The following is a 26,124-nucleotide window of genomic DNA, read 5'->3' as shown; positions in this document are numbered from 1 at the left end:
AGCCAGTTAGTTGCTCATAAGTTCAGTGGACAAAGTGATGAAAGAAAAGGATGAACTCAGGGATTCTGTCTCCCAGTCTCAGAAGCAGATACTGCACCTCAAATCTGCTAACATTGCCCTGAGTGAGAGTCTTATATCCTGTAGATAAAAAGCTGAAATTGTGGAAAAACAGACACAAGCTTGCATCATGCGATTGGCTGACCTGCAATGAAAGATGAGTGCACAGCCTAGCCAGGTGTCTACCGTTAAAGTGAGGGCATTGATTGGAAAAGAATGGAACCCTGCAACTTGAAATGGGGACGCGTTACTGCTAGGGAGCACAACGCCAAGAGGAGAAAAATGTGGCCATAAGCCTCTGCCCCACACCCCAGAACCCAAGAAACAACTGTTGGATTAGCAGGAATAAAAAGTGCTTGAAGAAGTGTTAGAGACTTACCTTTAACAGTTCTTTTTAGGACCAGGAGAGGTTAAGGAAAAAGGACCATTTCATCTACAGAAATAGTAATAATTATATTCTTCTGCACGTTCAGTTTACAAAGGGTTTTACATATATTATCTCATGAATATTTATTGAGTAATTAATTTTCTGGACTTCATGCTAAGCACTGGAGGTACAGAGGTCAGTGAATAAGATTTCCTTTAAGACCTCAAACTTGTAGAAAATAAGTGCTCAATGTGCTCAAAAATATACTTTTATCAGAATGTGGGAATTGTTCTAACCTCTGGATATTATAGCAACGTAGGGACAGGGCACATAGGATGAGACATTTTTTCCTAATCAGAGGTTGGAACATTGAGAATTCTCAAAGGCAATCCCATTCTCATCACATTCTCATCCCATTCTCATCCACGGGAAGATGTCTCAGAGAAGAAAGGATGGCATAAGGCAGGATCTTCTCTAAGGAAGAGTCTTCGCTACAACCTTAGAGAGTGTAGAGAATCTCCCAGAGGATTACTGGGATAAGAATATAGGGAGCTAAAAGGAATTCAAATTGGAAAGAAAGAAGTAAAATTACTTCTGTTCATAGGTGACATAATCTGAAATGTAGAAAAACACTAAAGATTTCACAAAAAACTATTAGAACTAATAAATGACTTTAGCAAAGTAGCAGGACACAAAATAGCACACAAAAATAATTTATGTTTCTATACCCTAACAATTATCAATCAAAGGAGAAAATTAAGAAAATAATTTTATTTACAACAGCATCAAAAAATATACATAGGAATTAGACAAGGAAGTGAAAGACTTGTACAATGAAAACTATAAAATATTGCAGAAAAATATTAAAGAACTCATGAAAAAGTGGAAAGACGTTCCATATTCATGGATTGGAAGACTTAATATTGCTAAGATATCAATACTACCCAAAGTGATATACAGATTCAATGCAACCTCTATCAAAATTCCAACAACTTTTTTTTGCAAAAATAGAAAAATCCATCTTACATTCATAAGGAATCTTAAGGGGCCCTGAATAGACAAAACAATATTGAAAAAGAACAAGCTGGGTGTGGTGGCTCATGTCTGTAATCCCAGCACTTTGGAAGGCTGAGGCAGGAGGACTGCTTGAGATCAAGAGTTCAAGACCAGTCTGAGCAACATAGCAAAAACTTGTCTCTACAAAAATTTTTTAAAAAGAACAAAGTTGGAAGACTCATATTTCCTGACTTCAAAATTTAATACAAAGCTCAAGTAATCAAAACAGTGTGGTACTAACACAAAGACATATAGATCAATGGAATAGAATAAAAAGCCCAGAAATAAATCCTGTATATATGATCAAATGATTTCTGACAAGGGTGCCAAGACCATTCAATGGGGAAAAGACAGTTTTTTCAACAAATGGTTCTGGGGAAGCTGGATATCTACATGCAAAAGAATGAAAGTGGACCCTTGTTAGGCTGCCCCTTTCCTGGTCCATATGGGCTAAAGAGAGCAGACAACTCACTGTGCCATTTTTTGGAGCCTGAAGTTTCTGCCCTTTTATCTTCGTCTTTCAGAGTCTCCTTATGTTTATTGTATAGAAAATGTCCGGGGTTTTAGTTCTACTTACTGGTAGGAATAGGGAAAAGCATGCCTATTCCATCTTCCCAGAAATGAAAGTCACTCTGCCAGCCTTTTCGTTTTTGTTAGAAACAAGGTCTCACTCTGTCACCAGGCTGCAGTGCACTGCATCATTGCTCACTGCAACCTCCAACTCCTGAGCTCAAGCAACAGCAATGCCCTTGCCCCAGCCTCCCGAGTAGCTAGGAACACAGGCACGTACCACCACAGCTGACTAATTTTTTTTTTAGAGATGGGGTCTTGCTATATTGCCCAGGCTGGTCTCAAAGTCCTGGCCTCAAGCAATCTCCCTCCCTCAACTTCCCAAAGTGCTGGGATTACAGGCATGAGCCATCATGCCTGGCCTCAGCTTTTTAATGTAAGTTCTTATTTCACCTTCACTTTTTGAAACATATTTTCATTGGGTAAATAATTCTAGGTTTCAGGGTTTTTTTTTCTTTCAGTACTTAAAGGATGTTGCTCCACTGTGTTCTAGCTTATAATTGTTTTGATGATAAATCTGCTATCACCGTTATCTTTCCTCCTTTTTACATAACTAGCTGTTTCTCCTCTGGCTGCTTTTACAATCTTCTAACAGGTTTTGAGAGATTTTATTATGATTTGCCTTCATTTAGTTGTTTTATTTTCTTATTTCTTGTGCTTGGGGTTAATTGAGCTACTTAGATCTGTGGCTTTATAGGTTCCATCAAATTTGGGGAAATTTGGGTCACTATTTCTACTAATATTTGTTCTATTCCTCTCCTACCTCTTTTGGGTATTCCAATTGTCTTGGTCCATTTCTGCTTCTATAATATCACAGACTCTGCAATTTTGAAATAATAGAAATTTATTTTGTGCAGTTCTGGAGGCTGGGAAGCCCTAGATCAAGGCACCGGCACTGGTGTCTAGTGAGAGTGGCTCTTCACTTTCAAGATGGTGGCTTGTTGCTGTGTTCTTACATGGTAGAAGGCAGAGGGCAAAAAGGGCCAAAACTCTGTGTGAAGCCTCTTTCATAAATACCTTAATCCCATTCACATGGGAGGACCCCTCAAGACCTAATCTCTTCCTAAAAGTCCCCAATTAATACCACCATAACGGAGATTAAGTTTCACCATGAATTTTGGAGGGGACACACATAGTACCAATTATTATGCCACTTGAAGTTTTTCCACAATTCACTGATGTGTTGTTCATTTTTAAGCCTTTTTTCAGTTTTATTTTGTGTAGTTTCTATTCTTACATCTTTCAAGTATAATCTTTCTTTGCAATGTCTAATCTAATGTTCATCCTATCCAGTTTATTTTTCTTCTCATGATTTGTAGTTTTAATCTATAAAGTTCAATTTGGGTCTTTCAGACATGTGATAAAACACACTTACATATTTATATATATATAAACATGTTTGCTTTTTTCTCCAGCTTTTGAACTTATAAACTTATTATTGTTTCAACTGTCTGCTATTTCTATCCTCATGTATCAGTTCTGAGTCAATTTCAATTGATGGATTTTTTTTTTTTCTCGTAACGGTTTGATTTTTCTATTTTTTTGAGTGCCTTAGTTTTTTTCTGATGTCGGATATGGTAAATTTTTTCTTGTTTGGTGCTGAATATTTTTGTTTTCCTATAAATATTCTTGAGCTTTGTTCTAGGATGCAGGTAAGTTACTTGGAAACAACTTGATCCTATGGCTCTTGCATTTAAGATATTAGATCAGACCATAGACGTGTTGTATTCATTTCCTATCACTGCTGTTGACAAATTTCAACAAACTTAGTGACTTAAAACAACACAAATTTATTGTCTTACACTTCTGTATTTCCACATCCAAATGGGTCAGTAACACAAGGACAAAAAACCAAACACCGCATGTTCTCACTCATAGGTGGGAATTGAACAATGAGAACACATGGACACAGGAAGGGGAACATCACACACCGGGGACTGTTGTGGGGTGGGGGTAGGGGGGAGGGATAGCATTAGGAGATATACCTAATGCTAAATGATGAGTTAATGGGTGCAGCACACCAACATGGCACATGTATACATATGTAACAAACCTGCACGTTGTGCACATGTACCCTAAAACTTAAAGTATGATAATAATAAAATTTAAAAAAAAAGACTACTGAACTAAAATAAAGCCATTGTGTTTCTTCCTGGAGGCTCTGAGACAGAATCCATTTCCTTGCTCCTAAGGTTACCACATTCCTGGGTTTATAGTTCTCTTTTTTCATCTTCAAAAGCCAGCAACAGCAAGTCAAGTTCTTTTCATGTCCTATCACTCTGACTTCCCTCTTGCACTTATTAGATTGAGCCTAACTAAATAATCCAGGGTAATATTTCCATCTCAAGGTCAGCTGATTAGCAAACTTGATTCCATCTGCAATCTTAGTTTCCCTTCAGCACGTAACCTAACATAATCATAGATTCTGGGAATTACTATGTAGACATCTTTGGATGGCCACGGTTCTGCCTACCATAAGCATTCAGTCTTGGGCTAATTGTTCTCCACTACTGATGCAAAACTCAGATTCTGATTTCTGTACTTACGTTCTCAGTTCAGGCAGTTCACCAGGCTGGAAACTCAGTTTTCCAGTTATAATCCAGAAACACTCTCAGGGTAGTAAGCTGGGCAACTAAAGGGCTCACCTCATTTGTTTCCTATATTTTAGGGATTCAGTGCTTGGTATTTAATGTCATTTGACCCCATCAAACATCCTGTGTCTGGGCAAAGGTCAGTCCTTACTCCACGTGCAGAGTAAGCAAATGGGCCCAGGGGATAAAATGGCTAGTAATCTCAGTTCACCTTGGATAGTTCCGCTTTTCCTCCTGAACTTTAGTTCATCTAGTGCTGGTTACTATCACAATGTTCAGCTCCATCTAAAAATAAAATGCCATGCCTTGGCTCAAAATCCCCTCTGAGCTCAGACTGGCTCTTCATCTGGTAGATTTCTGGACTGTCATATTCCTTTATGTCATCCCTAGGTATTCTAACTCTAGATTGATCACTCTACCAGATGACCAACAGAACACAGCTGTGCTAATTGGGAGAGAAAAAGAAACACCATCTTCAGGTTGGCACAAATGTTTCCAAACATCTGTAATATTCTCAGCCTATCCTCTAACCCCCAGAAATATTTTCCAAGATCCTGTTGAGTCCAACACCCATTCCACTACCCAATCCCTATATCTAACTTGTAATTGTGATCCACAACTATGGTAATCAATAACAGATTCCCTCACCCCCCCAAAAAATAAGTTAGAGTTGTAGGTTATAGTTTTGAGTATCAGCTGGTCTGAAGTCAGAGTCCACCCCTCAACCCCATCCAGGTATACAGGTCTGTAGTAATCTCCATGACTCCTTCAGGTGTTCGATATCCTTACCTAATGTTCTCATCATAAGTTGTCACTAGCAAGAGGGCTTTGGAAGATGTAGTAAGTGGAAATTAGCTCAGGAGTCGTTGAGAAGTCTGTGAAACCCTACTTTGTGTTTAAAATATCACCCGGCATACAGACCTTAAACCTTCTAACTTCTGACACAGAACTTTGCCTTTCTACTTAGGAAGTTCTTGAGAGACAGGAGCCTCCTTCAGAACACAGCTAAGTGCTGAGAGAATGCTAACTGCCAGGAGAGAACAGAGTGGTTCATCTTCAGTCAATGTACATGCCCTGGAGCCAAGAAATGGGTTACAGAAAGGGACGTGGTACTCCAGACCTGCATATGTGATTCTGGATGAACAGTGACCACAGAGGACAGAGGAGTAGGGAGAGGAAGAGACTCATGATTTACCCAAATCACCTGTGTCATGGTTAATTGTCAAGACAGGGGAGAAGGGGTCTTTGGAAGGGATACTACAAGACTCGAAGCCAAACGAGCCAGAAATAAATGCTTTCGAAAGCACATCAGTGCAAGTTTGGGCCCTGATGAAATTCTGGTGCCATTTTGTTTTCAGTGACTGGGGTACATGATGTTTAGGAGACCATTCTTCCAGAGGCTGAGTTCATACCATATCCCACTTTTTACCTCTAGCCTGGAGGCAATCTCTGGACTTGCTGTTGAGGTTTGAGGTGAACTGTTCTAGTTGATTTCTACTGTCACAGGGCTCCCTTTCATGTCCTGCTGTCTTGCATTTCCACTCCCTCAGTAACTCCCCTATTCTTCTCACACTCCACATTGTCAGTCTCTTTTCTTCCTTAGTTCAACTCAGTTGACTCTTTAGAGCACCAAAAATACAACAGCTTGGTTGTTTTAGGAAAAAAAGTCCAGAGGCCAGCTATGTAGACACCTTGTGAAATGATGGAATGGAAAACAGAAATTATATTTTAATTACGTCCCTGAACAAGGCCATCTCAGGTGAATGATCTGCTGTCAGAATAAAGTATATAATGTTTTCATATATAATGAAGCATATAATCTGACAGAGAAAGAGAAGTAGGAAGGGTCCAGGATAGCGGTCCTCAATCCTGGATGTCTATTAGCATTATCTGGGGGAACTTAAAAATACAGATGCCTGGACCCCATACCAGAGATTTCCATTTAACTAGGGTGGAAATGGATTGACTACCAATGTTTATAGAGTCTCCATAGGTGTTATGAATGTGCAGCCAGGGATGAGAATCATTGGTCTAAGAGCTCAGCTAATCCAGTACAGGATGATAGCTAAATGTGCAGCCAGCAGAGAAAATGCTGAAAATCAAATCATGAAGTCTGCATTCCTATAATGTTGGCATAGCCTGAAACAAAAAGAAGAGAAAAAGTAGAAGGACATCATTTGTGTCCCCTACCCCACGACTTCTTTCAAATGTGTTGTCTTGCAGTTTACATTCTTTAAGCCCTGAGACACCAAGGCAAACAGACCTTGATAATATAATCAGTCATCAATCAATAACTCAAATATTATTGCTGTATAATACTTTTATTAAACAGTTTTATGGAAAAAACCCACAACATTTCTGTATGTATCACATCATGTAATTTCCAGGTGTGTCAGAGTCCAGTGACAAATTACGTTTGAAGAACAGCTTTAAAATCCACTCTTGTCTGCCACTCCTTTATGAAATACTGAAAAGCAGCTCTGTACCTCAGCATTAAAGGTTACAAAAAGCACCATTAAAAAGAGGACTCACATATTTAATTCCCTTCAAAGTAGTCTTATCTCTCCTTTCTGACAGACACAGAGCTGCACTCATTCGAAATGCTGCCGTGTAATACCAACCAACATGCTCCAATTTACCAAAATTCAAACAAGTCTCATATATGAGACCCATGTAGTGATTAGGAGTAACCAACAACAGTGAGCTTTGGCTGTCCTAAAACCACAAGCTGGGTTAGGTAAGTGTTTTGTAGAGGGGAACAGAAAAGAAGTAAGATCATCAATATCTAATATATTACTTAATGTAGGTATCCCTTGACCATTTAACCTGACACCTACAAAATCCATAGTGTTTAGTATTTCACACCAATCTTACTGCAGAAGTGCTGTGCTACATACAATCAATTCAAGTTAACTCCAACTAATATTGGAACTAATAAAAAATTAATTTGTAACAAAGCTTATTCACTTCAAAGCACAATTGAGAAAAGCAAATCCAGACAAAGCCCAAACTAGAATCCTAGAGGGATTCCATTGCTAAGAATTGGACTCTACAAGTAATAGACTTGAGTTTTTCTCTTTTTTCCCTTCTTTCTTATAATTTAAATTTGGCTTTTTACTCTAAAAGTTTGGGTTCATTGCAGAAATCACAGTCCTTCCATATCCAATTGTGATTGGCACTTAAGGAGAGACAAATGCTTAGATCCAAAGAGTTTTGAAAGACCCTAATTGCTACCCCTCCCAGGTCCTGCATTCCATGGGTAATTGGAGTCAGCAGCCCCTGGTAGAAGACAGCAAGAACTGGGCTTTAAGGGTGAATCAGAATAATGCAGGAATACACTGTACATCTGCTATTAAGCCCATGCCCCAAATCACTAGAACGTGAGAATGTAGAAATCTCTGAGAACAGAATATATTTCAAACACACACAAACATAGACTATTGCATATCATTTTTAGTTGAGGTCAAAATTATTAAAGCCCTATTTCCCCAATTAAAAGCAGGGAGTTCTATTAGTATGTCTTCTTCATTTATATCCCAGATTAATATAAACCCAGTCTAGAGGTATCACTTCTTTCCAAACTTAACTTCATTTCAGCAGCATACATGGAATACTGACACTTTTCAAAGTTTTTATCCCAGACCCATTAGATCTACAAGATACTAGAAAGAATTGGAGCAAAGTGAGTGGGCCTGGGTTTGTAGGATCCTCACAAACTTCTCTTGGATTCTTCTTTCACAAAGTTTCTCCTTTTACAAAGTTTCTCTACCATACAAACATACGTTTAAAAAGGCAACACTATGGAGGTTAGGTATGCCCTTCAGGGGTGTTGCCTAGAATGGTTAAATCCCATTCAGCTTAAAGGAGGCTAATAATCATGGTGTGGAATTTCTCCATACCAGCAGCATGGCTAACGTATGTGTTTTAGGTAATGTCTGACACTCTGGTAAAGTCTGCCTGACACATGAGCTCAAAGCAGAATGGAAAGGAAAGAGGAGAGAATTGGAACAAGGTGCAAAGGGAAGATGGTTATACACTGCTAATTCTGTACAGTGAGATCCAAGGACACCACCATGTGGTATCTGATTTAATTTCTTTTTAAAAGAGAACATTTTCAGTTCTAAGTTACTCAAGCCTTTATTCTCCTATTATTATTTCTCAGCTCAGTCACTCTTCTCTTCCCCACAATTCCAAAACTATGTTGAAGTTCTTTAAGGGTCAGCCCTCCTGAAGAGCTATTTTCTTATTCTGCCTACTTTGACTCTGTAAAATTCCCAAAGGCAAAATAAAGGCTAAAAAATTTTTTTTGCCTTTACTCATTTTCAAAATCTGTCAAACTCTCCTCAGCATAAAATTAATTATCCCTTTAACTAATCAATATACAAGGATAAATGAGTAGTACTTTGGGTTACTTCCTTCTCTTCCTCCCTCTCTTCCAAATAGACTGAGATAAGGCTTCTCAGAACCATGGGATGTATCAGCAGTATAGAAAAGGGACAGTGCTGAATGAGTCAGCACCCAGTGCTTCCTACCCATTCCCTTCTATACCAGCTGGTAGGCTCCCATTTCACATCTGGGCTGAGAGTTGCCTCAGAATTTGGGAAACTGACACTCTCTGCACTTTTCCAGAAAGATCTGAAGATCACTAGCATCAAAACCTACTGTCACTGGGGGCTGACACATTTCACAAAAGCCTCAGGCCTGAGAGAAACTGAAGAGATCTCTTTTCCTGCCCCACTCTACTGAAACACCTGTGTGGAGTAAAAATTTTCATACATGAACACATAGATATTACATTTCAATACTGTTGACAAGAAATATGAATATAACAAACTTCATGTAATAACCAAGATTTTGAATCTTCCTAAGTGGCCCACTTATTTAATGGGTGTTGGATAAAAACAAAATTCTAGTACAACTGAAGACTGTAAATCCTGAGAGTTGGTTATAATAGGATCTGGCCTTGATTTTTAAATGGCACACCATTCAAAAACTGGTTGGGAACATAAAAGGTTCTCCACAAAAGCCTTTTGCTGCAGAAGGTGGCCTTGGATAGCTAAAGTAGTATTTACTCTTAGCAATTAACCACCAAAGCATTTAGTTATTTGCATCCCAGCAAAACAACAATCCCACACTTTACTCCATCACACCTGGAATCCAAGAGGTCTACAAGTCCAAAGACAACTGTGTTATCAGCTTTGCATGGGAAAGACAGGAGGTAGCTAAACTGACCTGTAGGTGCCCTTTCAGTGTGGCTAGGCTCATCTGAGCAGTCAGGGAGTCTCTCATTCATCAATAGTTTAGCCTCCTTTAGTGTTGATTATTTGACTTATCTGTAAAATGGAAGAGCCCCAGCTACTTGGGAAAAAATGTTTTATCTCTGAACCCCAAAAGTGGATTGAATACTTTTCAGTCCACAAATGGAATTCAGTGACCCCACTTAATCATCAAACACCTTTAAAAAGAAGAGGCAGGAGAACAAAATGATTTTGTTAACACTTGGTGCAAAGAATGATACTTTTCATGGCTGGGAATACTAGGAATACTTTCTTGCTTCTTGGCCTAACAAATCTTTAAAATGAGGGACCCCTTTAGGTGCATCAAATGAGTTAAATGAACTTGAGCAGTTTATCTAGAGCAGTGTTTAGTATAGTGATGTGTACAGGGTTGGCCATATTAATCTAAGAATGTGGAAGGCTAGACTAAAGAAGAAGATCTTTTTGAAGAAGCATTTATCAAAAGCCTGAAATTCTCCAATGCAGTCTCTTAAGACCAATGAAAAGGCATTTTTTAATTAAAAAAAAAAAAATGCAGGCACATAAAAATCTTTCAAGGATGAAAGACATGAAAATACTCCCGGGTTCTACTCCTGCCTTCAGAACTGTTTGCTGAGAAAGAAAAGACAGAAGCAGGGCCAGGCAAAGTGGGAAAACTTTCGGGAATTTGCCAATACAGCCTGAGCCTTGGCACCAAACTAAAACAAAAATGTAGATGTTCTGCATTCTGCCTTTCTTATAATGCTGAGACATATTTTCTTTAGAAGTTAAAACAAACACGACAAAGTGGCCTGGGCCTGTGCTGGGCTAAAAAGGAGACCTTCTGATAGCCCTAGTGTCTGGGGTAGGTCAGGTGCCACAAAACTTTTCAAAGTCACTTACCCAATGAGTTTTGTGTTAGAGAGGGGTCAGGTATGGGATCTGAAGGAGGCTATTAAAGGAAGAATGTGAAATGAGAGGAAAAAGGGTTCTTGTGGGGCATCTGGTATCATATAAACAACACAGATTGTGCCACATACTCTGGGAATATAGAGAACCCATGCAAGAAAAGCTGCCCTTGCAATGAGGCAGCTGTAAGTAGGGCAGCGGTCTAGCACAAGCCCATTCCTCGGACAGCCAAGGTAGCAGTGATAGAATCTCCACCCAACAAGGATCCTAAGAGTTTGCTGTTCTTTCATTTTAGGAAAAAATCTTCCTATATAGTTATTCCTGCAGTGCCCCCAAACAGGTCTTGGTGAAAACCCACAGGCAGAAACAATACTTCTAGCTGGGGCTAGGAGGCTTCCATTTACCTTCTTCTCATATGTATATATTTTTTTCTTAAAATAAATTCCGTGAACTCATAAAGCTCTCATCTGCAATCAAATGCAAAAGCAGAGCATCCTACTCAGAGGCTCTGAAACACACATATCAGCCTCAAAGCAAATCAGCCTTCCAGTCTCAGGTAAGACTGGTTCAGTCCAGAAAGGCAAGGGAGATGCTTCTCCTGAATCCTTAGAGGCAAGAAGGGATCCCTTCAAATGGGCTTGTATAGCAGAGTAGTAACATACTTCTTCTTGTAGCGATGGGTTGCGCTAAGGACCATCACACTGTCCTGCAAGGAAAAGAAACATATGCAGCTACTTCATTAGTTCAGACAGTAGGTAGCTCTTCCCAGTCATCAGTCCTTCACAATCACTCACTTTTAACAGAGATAGCTTGATATAAGAGAAGGAGGTCAGATAAGTTTTAGTTCCAATTCTGACTCCTATCATCATTCTACTTGTGGCCTTGGGTAATCTACTTAGTGTGTCCAAGTCTTTTTATCTCATCATTACAAAAGATAACACCTACCATTAAGGTGGCTCTGATGATTACATGAGAATATCTGACACAGTTTCTGACACATAAAAGTGCTGAAGAAATAATAGTCTCCTACCTTGCTCCCTTCCCTACTTTAAATTCTAATGTTGGGCCTAAAACTAGCAAGGAAAAAAAAAAAAGAACAAAATATTCTGGCATCCATTTCTAGAAGAAAGTCTTAAAGACAATGAGGAAAAAAAACAATCCTTCTGAAAAACTATTTCCAAGTCCCAAAGCAGATCTAATTTCCATTTAATACCAGGGATGACTTCAAAAAGATCTCTCTGATTTAGAGGGAACCTAGGAATCCCTCTCTATCCTTGAACAAAGTAGACGTCAAAATCCTCTTCAGAAAGACACCCAATCCAATGGATCAATTCCAAACCGCCTAAACAATCTGAGAGAATCAGGAATGGGTCAGAACCAAGCTAAGCCACAATAATCAACACCTTCACCTGGGTCAGAACCAGTAAGGAGAGAGCAAGAGGTACCATTTCCCAGGCTGTGTTGCAGACTACAGATGTACCACAGGAGGAGATGGCAAGCCTAGGCAAATTAAATGACACCCAAGGAGCAGTTACAGGAGGCAAAATCCATCAGATCCCAAAGAACCCAAGCAAATCCGATTAAGAACAAGTGTATCCTTCTACCTTCCCCCGTACTGTATTATCCACCATGAATGCTTCTCGGGTTAACACTCCAGAGTCATGTTGACACAAAGCCTAAATACGACAGAAGCAAGGCAGGTAAAAATTTCACTTTTACACTTCCACAGGTTTTGTGGAAATGAGGAATACCTGAGAAAAACCTACTTGGAAAGACCTGGCATAATGATACTATAGGAAAGAACATGAAGTCAGCATAGGAGGACTGGACCTCAGCAGTCCTGTCTCTGGTACTTACTGGCAATTTGACCTTCTCTGAGCCTTAGTTTCTTTATCTATAAAACAGGGGTTAAAAATAATACTTACAAGGTTATTATAAAAATTAAATTCAATAATATATTTTTAAGTGTTGTATTGTACCACATAGCTTGTTAGCTATATCAGTGATTTCCCGAATCCAGCTATATATCCAAGTAAAAGCAGCTTAAAAAAATTATAGGGCCCATCCTAGATGCACTTATTCAGAATCTCTAGGAATGGAGCTGCTAAATCTGTATTTTTACAATCTTCCCCAGGAGACTCTGATGATAATCAGCCTGGTTTGATAACCACAGAGCTATATAACTTTATTCCAATAGCCAAACCACAAAGACATAACAAGACAGAACAGAATGGCTATTTCCAACCCAGTCTCTAAAACAGCAGAAAAACCAATGAGGACTCTAGAGTTGAAGGGACAGGGCAAATCTGGTCACATCTCTCCTTTAACTAGTGTATAGGAGAGATGCAAGCACCTAAGTATATATGAATGAGTCACCTGAAAGTAGCTCAATTCCACCTTCAAAAAAGTGAAAGCCTTAGTATCACATTCAAGTATTCTTTGAACTGGAAGCTAAACCTGCTTTTTCTGCAGAAGAAATCCTATGCTATGAACACAAACTTAAGTAAACAGCTGGTGTAAAGATTCTAGTCACCCAAAAAACAACTGGGCAGCAAAAAAGTCCTATCAGAGGGCAGTTCAGCCAGCCAGAACACAGAGACTGAGATTTTAAAACAAACAACCTAGTAGTTAAAAAAAAAAGAGAGTTCTTCTATAATTTGATCATTACTGCCAGCTTCACCTTCAATGAAGTAGCAGAGAAAGTAACCACTGAGAACGTATGTTACCCTTGACCTCTCATTCCAGGGAGCTCTGTGAAGAGCCAGGGCCACCACTTACCTTAATGGACAATGCATAGAGATGGTTCAGCATAACATGGTTGGGCTCAGGCAGTAAGGCTGGGTCACACTAAGAGAAAGATAAAAAAATTACTAAATGAAATTAATGCACAGACAAACCAAACAGCTTACTCTTCCTCAGAGCTCTTTGAGAAATTTAAACTAGAATGCACTATCTCTTTTCAATAATGCACCCACTCCAGTATGTATCAAAAATACAATCCTATTACAGAAAATTAGAAAAATTATCAGTCCAGGGCAGAAATCTCATGCCTCAGCATCTACTCATCTTCCTTAAGAGAGCTAAAACAAAAATCTTGCCCACAACACACAAGGAAGAGTTGTGTTACAAGGCAAAAATAATCATAGTAGGAATCAAGTAGATTGAATAGAGACATAAATTATATACAAAAAAACTTTCATAGTTCTTTTGTACATCCCCAAATGATAACTACTCCTTTATGTTGTGCTCAAACAGAAGTCCATAGCTCTGATCCTGATTTTATTAGGATGAGGAGACAACTATGAATTTTTATATCAGTACCTGAAAAAGCTGTGACTCACTACTGGAAAAAGGAAATCTGTAATATTATTGATATGTGTATGACTTATAATCTCAACACACCTCTGTAATAATCCTAACCTCTAGGATTACTGAACTTTGGTCCAAATGGTCCTAGACACCCCCAGATGCCCCAGTAATACTCAGGATACTCACAGAAATATTAGTGTCTTTGTTAAGAATAACTTGAAGTAGATGAGGAGGAAGGATGGGTGGGGATTTGAATCTTTCCTCAGATCGAAACACATACATTTCTTGACCATAAGGCCCTGGGGGTGAACTGGAAAGGTCTGAAAGATATTTATACAAATATGAGAAAGAGTTGGAGAATTAGCAAGAATGCATGGAAAAAGCTATCACTACATGGCAACTAACATTAAATGGTAGAAGTCCTGGATCACAAACTGGTGACCTGTGGGATCTACAGCTGTAAGGTAACCAGAGGAAAAATCTGAGTCCCCTGGACATAAACCATGAAGCTCCTCAACATGGCAACATGATTTGGGAGACAGACAAAGATATAAAGACTCAAAGACCCAGGCTCAGGGAAGAGCTACTACATGTATCAGTTGCAGGACCTTGGAAGAATCCCTCCACAATGGTCAGTTTCTTTATAAAATAAAAATAATCTTTGCCCTATTTCATGATGTTTTTGTGGAAATCAAATTAGATAATGGATATGAAGATGCCTTGTAACTTTCAAACAATGGGAAAAGATTAGATTTTTTCTTTTTTCCAGCCAAACAACAAGGTTATAAACTCCTAAGACTACCAATACAACAATGATTGCAACAATAAGGACAAAATGTATGTAACTGTCATTAGGGAAATGCAAATCAAAACCACAATAAGCTACCATTTCATACTCACTAGGACAGCTAAAATCAAACAGACAGACAATAACAAGTGTCAACAAAGGAATGGAGAAATTGGAACGCTCACACTGTTCCCACTGCTAGAGGGAATGTAAAGTAGTCCAGCCACTTTGGAAAACAGTTTGGCAGTTCCTCAAATAAACATAAAGTTACCACATGAGCCAGAAATTATATTCTGGGTATATACCCAAAAGAAATGAAAACATATGTCTACACAAAAACTTGTACACCAGTGTTCATAATAGCATTATTTATAATAGCCAAAAAGTGGAAACAATCAAGATGTCTATCAACTAATGAATGGATAAACAAACAGTATGTCCATACAATGGGCTCTTATTCAGCCATAAAAAAGAGCGAAGTACTGATACATGGTTACAACATGGATGAACCCTGAAAACATTATGCTAAGTGAAAGAAGCCAGTCACAAAAGACCACATATTGTAGGATTCCACTGATATGAAATGTCCAGAACAGGCAAATCCTTAAGACAGCAAGACTTGTGGTTGCCAAGGACGGAGGGGAGGAGGGAATGGGATGTGACTGCTAATGGGTACAGGGTTTATTCTGCGGGTGATAAAAATGCTCTAGAATTAGATAGTTGTGATAATCACGCAACTCTGAATATACTAAAAATTACTGAGTTGTACAATTTAAGAGTTAATTTTACGATGTATAAATTACATCTCAAAAAAATGAAAAAAGTATGCAGACAAGAATAGAAGGAAATATACAAAAATGAAGAGAAATATATTATGATAATATATTTTATTTAAATGTTATTGTTTCTTTTTTGAGAGAGGGTCTTGCTCTGTGTCACCCAGTCTGGAGTGCAGTGGCTTGATCACGGCTCACTACAGCCTTGACCTCCCGGGCTCAAGCGATCCTCCCACCTCAGCCTTCAGAGTAGTTGGTACTAAAGGCACATGCTACCACGCCCAGCTAATTTTTTGATTTTTTTGTAGAGACAGGGTCTCACTATGTTGCCCAGGCTGGTCTCAAACTCCTGGACTCAAGTGATCCTCCCACTTCGGCCTCCCAAAGTGCTAGGATTACAGGTGTGAGCTACCAAATTCATTGTAAGAACTAAGTTCCAGTGTTCTGTTGCACAGTAGAGTGAATATAGGTAACAATAATGTAACAAAATAAAATGGCTAGAAGAAAGGATTTTGAATGTTATCACCACGAAGAAACGACAAATGTTTGAGATGATGAATATGCTAATTGCCCTGACTCGATCATTACACATATAAAATGTATTGAAACATCACATTGTATCTCATAAATATGTACAACTGTTATGTGTCAATTAAAAATAAAAAATACATATAAGGCAAAAGAAAAAAGTAGAAGTAATACTCTGATATTAAATAATATCTTTAAAACATATGGAACTTGAAACTTTGCAAAGTATTATGCTTTGTTATTTCATCACATGATCTACAAAATACCCTTGGGAAGTGCACAGAATAGTTTTTATTGCCTTTTCACCAGAAACAAAAAATACAAATTGGTTATTTGCCTAAAGTTACATACATGGATAGATAGTAAATGAATGCAGACTAAAATCCATTATCTGTAGATTCCTAGTAAAAAATGGATTATAAGCGTTACCTCAATAGATTGGGAAATTATGAGAAAGGGAAATATCAAAAGTATGCAACTCTTCTCTCTATATAATTATGATACATATCTATTTACTGGTTACTCTGCCAGAATTATATAATGCAAAAATTAGTCACAAGTATCCTCATAATCTAATTCAGCATTTTAAAACTCTTTTAAATTACTGTCCCACCAGTCAAAAATAATGTCCAGTTTAACCTTCTGAGCTTATATGATGAAAACAACATTTTCAAAATTTTCCTCAACAGATGATTACACTATTGATAATAGTCTCGCTCTGTCCCCGAGGCTGGAGTGCAGTGGCTCGATCTCAGCTCACTGCAAGCTCCGCCTCCCGGATTCACGTCATTCTCCTGCCTCAGCCTCCCGAGTAGCTGGGACTACAGGCGCCTGCCACCACACCCGGCTAATTTTTCGTATTTTTTAATAGAGATGAGGTTTCACCATGTTAGCCAGGATGGTCTTGATCTCCTGACCTTGTGATCTACCCGCCTCGGCCTCCCAAAGTGCTGGGATTACAGGCGTGAGCCACCACGCCCGGCTGTTTTCTTTTTTTTTTTTTTTTTGAGACGAAATCTCACTTTGTTGCCCAGGCTAGAGTATAGTGGCGCGATCTCAGCTCACTGCAACCTCCGTCTCCCAGGTTCAAGTGATTCTCCCACCTCAACCTCCCGAGTAGCTGGGACTAGAGGCCTGTATCACCAGGCCTGGCTAATTTTTGTATTTTTAGTAGGGACAGGGCTTCACCATAGTAGCCATATTCGTCTTGAGCTCCCGACCTTGGGTGAACCAGCCGCCTAGGCCTCCCAAAGTGCTGGGATTACAGGCCTGAGCCACTGTGCCCAGCCAATAATTTCTTTTAGAAACAGCAAAGCCACCCGTCTCCCCTGAAATTCAAATATGTTCCACTTAAGGTATTGTGCCTCCTCAGCTGAGAATCACTGAAAGTTTAAGTCCCTGGTTTTACTGTGAAGAAACTCAGAACGAAAAAGGTTGAGAGATTTGTTCATGATGGCAAAACTAGTTAGTAGCAGAGGCAGGCTTTGAACTCACAGGAGAGAAGTGTGCTCACTGGGAATACAGTGCACAATTCTTTAGATAGTTCTTATTGTAAAGTAACAAAATGATAACTACAAGTGTGGTTAGCAAAACATTCTCTGATACTACAGCAATTGTAAGCAAAGATGAAGGCCTTGGATCAAATAATATTAGAGGAAATAAAAGTGTAAAGATATTTTCTCCTACCAAAGACTTTTTTTTTTTTAACCAAAAACTTACAAAATTTCAATTACCTACAACAGAATTGTCGGGGGGCAGGGGGGTGGTTGTCTTGTTTTTGAGGCAGTATCTCACTCTGTTGCCCAGGCAGGAGTGTGGAGGCTCAAACATGGTTCACAGCAGCCTCGACCTCCTGGGCTCAAGCAATCCTCACGCCTCAGCCTCCCAAGTTGTTGGGACCACAGGCATGTGCCATTACACTCGGCTAATTTTTTAAAATTTTTTGTAGAGATGGGTCTTGCCATATTGCCCAGGCTGTTGGTTTTTTTAACCATTTTTTTTCCCACACTTTTTGGACCTCATAAAATCATGAAACTGCTAACTAAGGTCTCAAACTGGCAGGATTAAGATGGGGCATACTGAACAAACTACACACATGTATCGCCTCTGCTGGGTAATGTCATCAAAGGTCAGTGGAAAACTTGAAATATTACTAGAAACAGCTTTTCAAACTATAGGCTGTAGCCCATTAGTGGTTATAAAAGATAACATGGAAAATAGAGTGTATCACATGTAATAAGGTAAACATTGTATCATGAGACTTGTGTTACAATGTGTGTGTTTGTGTTTGCTGCAAAGAAGAGACCTAAATGTTTACAGGAGAAATATCTCTGTCTCTCTCTCTCCTCCCCATAACCCCCTCCTCTCTCTATATATATATGTATATACACACATAAACAACTTTTAGGAAGGAACTACAAGAAAGACACAGCAAGGGAGAGTAAATAATACAAAATTACCTCTACAAGATGTCTCAGAACTTTCCATAGAATCTAACTTTAAAGCATCGAACACCTCAAAATCAGATTTCTTGACATGGATCAAATTGTTAATTGTGCCAAGCTGACTGGTAACCACAGGCTGAAACAGTGAATAGAAAAAATTATTGAATCTCTCTTTCAAATCCATCTCTTCCATCCAACCTTCCTCTTTTACTAAAATTTACACGATTGTTCTCAGCACCTCCATGTTTTATCAAGAGAGAAATCCTCCAGTGTAGGGGAGCAGCTGCCCATCAGTCTTGACAGAAATGACAGCTAAAATGAGACTGCTAAGTCAGTGGTTACCCTTGGAGATCAAGGCCTTACCTCTGATGGATCATGAACCCACTGTCCATCCACAAAGAACTTGTATTGGTGCTCTCCCTCAGGGAGGTCCAGGATGGCAACAAAGTCATTATGGCTACAGAAGAAAAAAGAAAGGCAAACAGGCCAAGTTCTTTTTAGAAGACTGAATGTAAAAAACAAGTGGCAATCATAGTATCATATGAATAATTTCCCAGATTCCTAAGCCATTGTATCCCCTGGTGTAAAAAACAACATATAAACCCATTCTCCTTTTCTGTATCATCTTGGACATGTATTTACCAGCTCCTCCCAACAATGTTAGTTCTTAACCAATATCTGGAAAAGAATAATAAAAACATTAATCCCCTCAAATGGTTCACCTTAGTATAACTTATTTTGCTTCGGTAGAACAAGTTCCTCACCAGTGCAAATAAGATAGGTAGGTTTAGGATACAGAAGTGCCTCAAGGTACTCTTTCTCTGTTTTGGTGAACCTTTTCTGGAAAATGAACTACCATACAAAGGGCCATTCTGACAACCAGTTAAATCATTCATTATTGCTTTGGAAGCAACAAATAACATGACTACCTAGAACTTCAAAATGTGTTTTGCTTTAGTGCAGAAGTCAGAGCAACAAGACTCAGACAGTTACAAAAGACTTCCCACAAGCATAGACAGGACTTGTATGACATAGTCCTAAAGAATGTAGCCATAAAGCTATTATAATCCCTCTGAGGCAATGAAATTCTAAGGGGTAAAACATCTCTGACTCACTATGAGGTTAAAAAAAAATCCCACAGATATACTAGGTGGCCGCAGAAAAGGGCATGTTCTAGAGACAGTCCTTAGCAGGTGGAGAAAAGTAGTCCAGCTGGGTCTCTATTCTGAGAAAAGAAATCAGGTCTCTATTCCTGGACCCTTAGATTCAACCAAGACACTTGTCACCTCTTAATCAGTGGAATCTTGGTGCTCCAATTGTTGAAGGACCCAGAGATGAAGACCTCCTTGCCTCCTTCAGACCAGCGGATAACAGTGGGCCGGGCCTGCTGTGTGGACTTTATGGAGTCCTCCAAATCCTGCTGCCATGATACAAACTCTTTGTCCCCAGGGAGCTGTAAGAAGGAGTAGGTCATCCCTAGAATAAACTGTAACCCAAGAATTCTAAAAAGGTCACTCTCCTCCCTAGGGTAGAGAAGGGTGCTAGGCTTTGGCTAAGGATATAAACCCCAAAAGTAGCAACTAAATCAGAGTTTGAACAAATTACAGAAAAAGAACTCATCTAAGACCAAAAATGGTCAAATGGCCTATGCTCAAGCACTGCCTAAATCATAGCCTAACTTTTGAGTCTACCTGTATCACTTACCCTTTCAGAGCCTTAGACTCTCCCTTCAAAAAAAAAAGAAAAAAAACTAACTCCCTACCACTAGTTTAACTCATAGGCTCGCAATTATGATATACTTCTGAGTCTTTCTTAAGAGGAAAAAAAAATGAAAACAAAGTATGGTTCTGTAAAAGATAATTAAGTCAGCCATATATTTTTATAGGCAAATATGAATAGCTCTCAATTACCAGTTGTAATGGAAGTCAGAGATATCAAAATTCATAAGTAATTCATAAACTCTATTTCAGCTAACAAGTTACAAAAAGAAGAAACATTAAAAATTCAAAAACCAGATCACTGATTTCTTAAAACTTGAGAAGTGGCTATGAAATCTTACTTATTCCCCTATCCCAGGCTTATACTAATTATTTCAGGAGTAGGAATAAAAATTCTAGAACCTCAAGAAGCAAGAGATCAAAAATACGATTTCCTTTATCAAAAGTAGCTCTCTTATCAAATGAGGTTTGTGGGATTGTAAAAACAGTAACTGCTGTTTCTTTTCATTACTATCCTTTGGACCAAGAGTTGGCAGACAGCCAGTGAGCTAGATGCTTTTATCAAGTTTTATTTGAAAACAGCTCTGCCCATTTGTTTACCTATTATTTTATTGATTGATTGATTGAGAAAGGACCTTGCTCTGTCACCCAGGCTGGAATGCAGTGAGTGGTGTGATCATAGCTCACTGCAGCCTCGAACTCCTGGGCTCAAGCCATCTTCCCACCTCAGCTTCCAGAGAAGCTGAGACTAGAGGTGTGAACCAACATACCTGCCTTGCTTACCTATATTGTCTATAGCTGCTTACAGGCTACAGTGGCAGAATTGCGTAGCTATAACAGAGACCGTATGGTCTACAAAGTCTAAACTATTTACTATGTGGCCCTTTACAGAAAGATTGCTGACCCCTATTTTAGACTGGTTTAAGTGACTTTGGTAAATAAGACTGTATAGTATTAAGCCTAAATATTACTAAATTGAATAATGTGGGTTTTAAAAAAAGGACTAGCTTATTCATTTGGGCTTTCTTTTCAAAGAAAAGAAAAGCTGGTTGACATAGCTTCCCCTCCATATATTCTCTTGATATTCCACAAAACTGCAGTATAAGACATCAGTAGCAGGATAATCCAAAGTAAATAAAGAAAGAGAATTGAATGGACTTTCACATAAGGAATTGACTTAAGAGAAAACTACATATTCTCAAAACAATGCACTCTTGCCTAACTGGCTGCGTTAGAATTACAAGAATTTGACATATGCCTAAGAATAACCCCTCAGATTCGGATGTAAGATCTGGGAATCTATTTTTAAAAAGCTTTCTAGATAACACTGTGATTATTTCAAAATAAAGAAAAAAAGCTTCCCAGATATACCGTGATTATGTTAAAATAACAAAGAAAAAACCCTCATCTTTAGAGGTACAGCCTAAAATGTTATAGATAAAATAATACTTGATATAATATCTGGGAATTTGCTTCAAAATAACTAGTGGGGGAATAGTGGACTGGGGTATAGATGTTATATGTTCATTGAAGATCTGATCATTGTTCAAACTGGGTGGCATGTATATAGATGTCATTATACTGTTTCCCCCTACTTTGAAAATGTTTCAAATTTTCCAAAAAGTATTTAAAGAAATCTGAGGTGATTCTAATGTGCAAACAGGATTGAGAACCACTGAACTCGTCCACTGAAAAAGGCAGGCATTCAAAGCAAAGTAGGCCCCCCTGCCACTGTTTCTGTCAGTTACTTTCATGACAGGATTTTCAGTTTAGAATTTGAAAGCTACAAACTATTAATATGCCTAGCTTTGGAGGAAAGCCCTTCCACTTATGACATGACATTTCTGTAGTAGGAATGAATGTGACTGACTAGCAGAAAGATTGTTTACTCCAGGTTACTCAGCAAAACTACCAGGAAAAGAGGCAAAACAACAATTAGAACTACAGTTTGATGTTTAAGTAAAATGTTGAGGTTAGAAGTAAAGAGGGTACATTGAAAACTATAAAATTTTAGACTTAAATGAGACCTTAGGAATTATCTGAACTAATTTTCAGACAATCTGAAAATTATATGAATAATTTTCTTAATTCACAAATGCCAAGACTGAGGTGAGAGATAAGAATAATACAAAATAGGCCCCAATTCAGACAGAGCAACCTGGCTTTTAATCAGGACACCAATTACTGCAGTCACAGTTCGACAAATACACTGTATTTAAATCCTGAGTCGTCAACATAGGAAAAGGGTAAAAATATAATGAGGCAGATCACCTTTCGAAAGCTTTGAAGAAGTAAATTCAGATGGCTTGTAGATAGCCCAAATAAGACTGGAGAATTGGAGAATAAACCCCAATAAGTGCTCCTTTTAATCAGTCTCACTTCTCTGTGATTATGGTTGGTTTTTTTTTTTTTTTTTTTTTTTTTTTGAGAGTCTCACTCTGTCGCCCAAGCTGGAGTGCAGTGGCTCGATCTCAACTCACTGCAACCACCGCCTCCCGGGTTCAAGCGATTCTCCTGCCTCAGCCTCCCGAGTAGCTGGGACTACAGCGATGCACCAGCATGCCCGGCTACTTTTTTTGTATTTTTAGTAGAGACGGGGTTTCACCACGTTGGTCAGGCTGGTCTCGAACTCCTGACCTCAAATGATCCAACCGCCTCGGCCTCCCAAAGTGCTGGGATTACAGGCGTGAGCCTCTGCGCCAGGCTGTGATGATGTTATCAATTGAGATCCAAGGAAATAAATCATGGAATCCAAATTCCATGTGCTACCAATATGGCAAATAATACTCTATTCACTCTAAAGCCCCAGTTCCCTGGGAAGTGATGAAATGATAGGAAACATCAAACACACCCGAATCTCCTCAAGCCCTCCATTTTTCTATCTCATCCAGTCAGTCTACCTGGAGGAGTTACTTGTATTTCATGCTGACAGCTCTAAAAGCGATTAGAAACATTAGAATGGTAATCGCTGCTATCAGCTCCATCTGTCCTTTCTTACAGAGTGAAAATAAGTTGGTCTCTTCCTGAAAGTCCTTGGAATTGAGAGCAAGGTCTTCAGGGCAGCTGTGGGTTGTCGTTTTTTTAGCCACGCAACATTTTGAAGTACTACTGGGGAGTAAACAAAAGTCGTGGAATCATTGGCTCTTCTACCTGCGGAGCAGCAGCGGGGCGTAAAAGAGGCACAGCCTCAGCCACCACAACTATAAAGTGTGGGACAAAAATTAAGCAGTCAACCAAATGATGTCCTTAATTGATCCCCAAGACTAGGAGAAAGTATTCAATAAGCAAGTAGTTGCTGCTTACAGCCGTGCCAAAAGGGAAGAGGATCACAAGTATAGAGCTGCTAGAAGAGCAAAAATGATACTGATACACAGAAATTTTCAGAAAAATAATTTCATTTAGCCACCTCAGGGCAAAGCTGAGAAACTACCACCTATGGTCAGCAACTCGTGCAACCTACCCTCTGAAGTTGTCCACCAGGGATTACAAACTACAAATTCATTAACGCTATAGAAGAGAGCCATTCGTGCTCGGAGGATCGGGGATGGGGGGATGTCTATTGTCCCTATCCTAAAAATGTGGCCAACAGATTAGTCAGAACACCAGGAAAGCAAGAACTCCGCCTCTTTATCCTATTTTGAGGCGGCACTGCAAGAGGAATTACCATCCAACACCTCTGTCCCCGAAAAATCCCTTTAATTCAAAAAACCATAGCCCGGTTCGGCGCGATAGAAAAGAACCAAGAAAGGGAAGAGGAGCCCGGAAATCAACCCGCTGCAGTACTGACACCAACTGCGGGCGTGGGACGCTTACCTTGGAGTCGGGGAGGCTGAACACACTGGGGTCGTCCGTACTCCCCACCATGATCTTGTGCTCCTTCCCCGGGGCATGGCCGCCTGCACCCTCGGAGCGTGCAGCCTTGGCGCCGTGGCGCTCCCCGGACACCCGGTCGCTGGTGGTGTTTCCCATGGCTGCAGCTCGTAGGGGACCACCTACCGCGGGGAACGACACCGGGCTGGGGACACCTCAGCCGCCGCGTCAGGGGCGCCCCCCCGGCCCCGCCCCTGCGCCTTGGGACAGGGCAAGGGATTCCCCGCCCCAGGGAAGCCGAGCCCCGGAGCCCTGTTCCTCCTGGCCTGCGGGAACGCCTGCAAATACCCGGGTGCCCTCGCTGGCCCTAGCTCAGGAAACCCGCTATCGGGACCTCCCCCGCGTACCCGCGCTCACTGCCAGGGGCGCCCCCACTCCAGTCACCTCGGGCGATGCGCTCCCTCCTCCAAGGGCCACTGATGTGATGGCTGTTCTGCAGATCAGGCCACCAATAAAGTTATTGAAATTGAAGCCGCACCCCTCGCTGGCGATCAGCGATTCCTCCTAAAATGGCTACAAAGCCGGCGGCGCGGAGTCCGCCCAGTGCGCGTTCCCTGCGGCCTGCAGCCTCGGCGCCCGGGACCCGCCGGCCTCTCTAGCCGCCGCCGCCGCCTCGATGGTGGGCAGTCGCACGCAGCCTCCAGCGCCAGGCGGGGGCGCCAGGCGGGGGCGCCAGGCGGGGGCGCCAGGCGGGGGCGCCAGGCGGGGGCGCCAGGCGGGGGCGCCAGGCGGGGGCGCCAGGCGGGGGCGCCAGGCGGGGCATGTCCCGCCTGGGGAGACTGCGCCCGGGATCATAGGAGGGCTTGGCCTCTGAGACTACCCGGCAGAAGGGACGTCCCCAAATGACACTCGGAGGTGCCGGGTACTCGGCAAATGGTACTCGGTGCCAAATGGTACTCGGTGCCGGGAGGAGCGGCGCGGCTTTCTAACCTGCCTCAGGTGCGCCAGCACGTTTTCTGGGCAGCATCTGTGTGTTAGGCGACCGGAGAGGTGGGTTCCTTATAGGGAATAAGAAAACTGAAACTGACTTCCAACTGCAGGCAGAAGGAAGCAGTGGTCATTGCTGGAGGTTAAAACTGTTCTGACCGGGCGCGGTGGCTCACGCCTGTAATCCCAGCACTTTGGGAGGCGGAGGCGAGCGGATCACGAGGTCAGGAGATCAAGACCATCCTGGCCAACAAGGTGAAACCCCGTCTCTACTAAAAATACAAAAATTAGCTGGGCGTGGTGGCGCGCGCCGGAAGTCACAGCTACTTGGGAGGATGAGGCAGAAGAATCGCTTGAACCCGGGAGGCGGAGGTTGCAGTGAGCCGAGATCGCGCCATTGCACTCCAGCCTGGCGACTCAGGCATACTCCGTCCCCCTCCCCCCGCCGCAAGAAAAACCTGTTCAATGGGGAGAGACAAGGAAGGAGCTTTCAGCCCGACTGGTGTCGCAGGGAAGAATTCAAGATGGCGTGTTTAAAAACTAGACCTTGACAAATTAGTAAAATGTTAGTCTTAGGAGAAGAACGAAAAGGCTCTCCTAGGCTAAGAAACAGCATACACAGTGAGAAACCTCAGAAGAAATAAAATTCAAGGAAGATAGCAACAACGAAAACATCAGAAGGAACACTAAAGGTATAAAAAGGGCAAAGACAGCTCTAGGGTTGGGAGGGATCCAGGTTTTTGTGAAAATTAGTGGAATCCCTAAGGTACTTAACTTTGTATTATAAGTATTTGCATGTCTCCTTCTAGAAACGTTTATCACTCTGTGTTACACAGACCAGCAGTGTTGGCGTCGCCTGGGAGCCTGTTAGAAATGCAGAATCTGGCCCCATCCCCAGGGTTCAGAATCTGCATTTTAACAAGGTCACATTAACGTGTGTGAGAAGCAATGCTTTGACAG

The 26,124-nt window shown here is 40.7% G+C and overlaps 2 protein-coding genes across 6 annotated transcripts in view; both read right to left on the bottom strand.

The window, feature by feature from the left end:
* LOC100447686 (neuroblastoma breakpoint family member 12) overlaps positions 1-26,124 on the bottom strand; it is a 2,265,351-nt gene that overhangs the window by 1,069,847 nt on the left and 1,169,380 nt on the right.
* On the bottom strand, positions 6,944-24,884 carry PRKAB2 (protein kinase AMP-activated non-catalytic subunit beta 2). 5 transcript variants are annotated; one of them, XM_009245241.4, is made up of 9 exons: positions 24,622-24,863; positions 24,181-24,359; positions 19,936-20,102; positions 19,013-19,106; positions 18,665-18,785; positions 14,301-14,434; positions 13,584-13,652; positions 12,663-12,699; positions 6,944-11,511 (listed from the first exon to the last, which is right to left on the bottom strand). In XM_009245241.4, exons 2-9 carry the CDS (start codon positions 24,334-24,336, stop codon positions 11,492-11,494), a joined length of 798 nt encoding a protein of 265 aa, XP_009243516.1. In that variant the 5' UTR covers positions 24,337-24,359; positions 24,622-24,863; the 3' UTR covers positions 6,944-11,491.

Source organism: Pongo abelii, chromosome 1 (genome assembly GCF_028885655.2).
Source record: "Pongo abelii isolate AG06213 chromosome 1, NHGRI_mPonAbe1-v2.0_pri, whole genome shotgun sequence".
Lineage (NCBI taxonomy): Eukaryota > Metazoa > Chordata > Mammalia > Primates > Hominidae > Pongo > Pongo abelii.
Note: the sequence above shows the minus strand (reverse complement) of the source record. Positions and strands in the feature narration are given on the sequence as shown.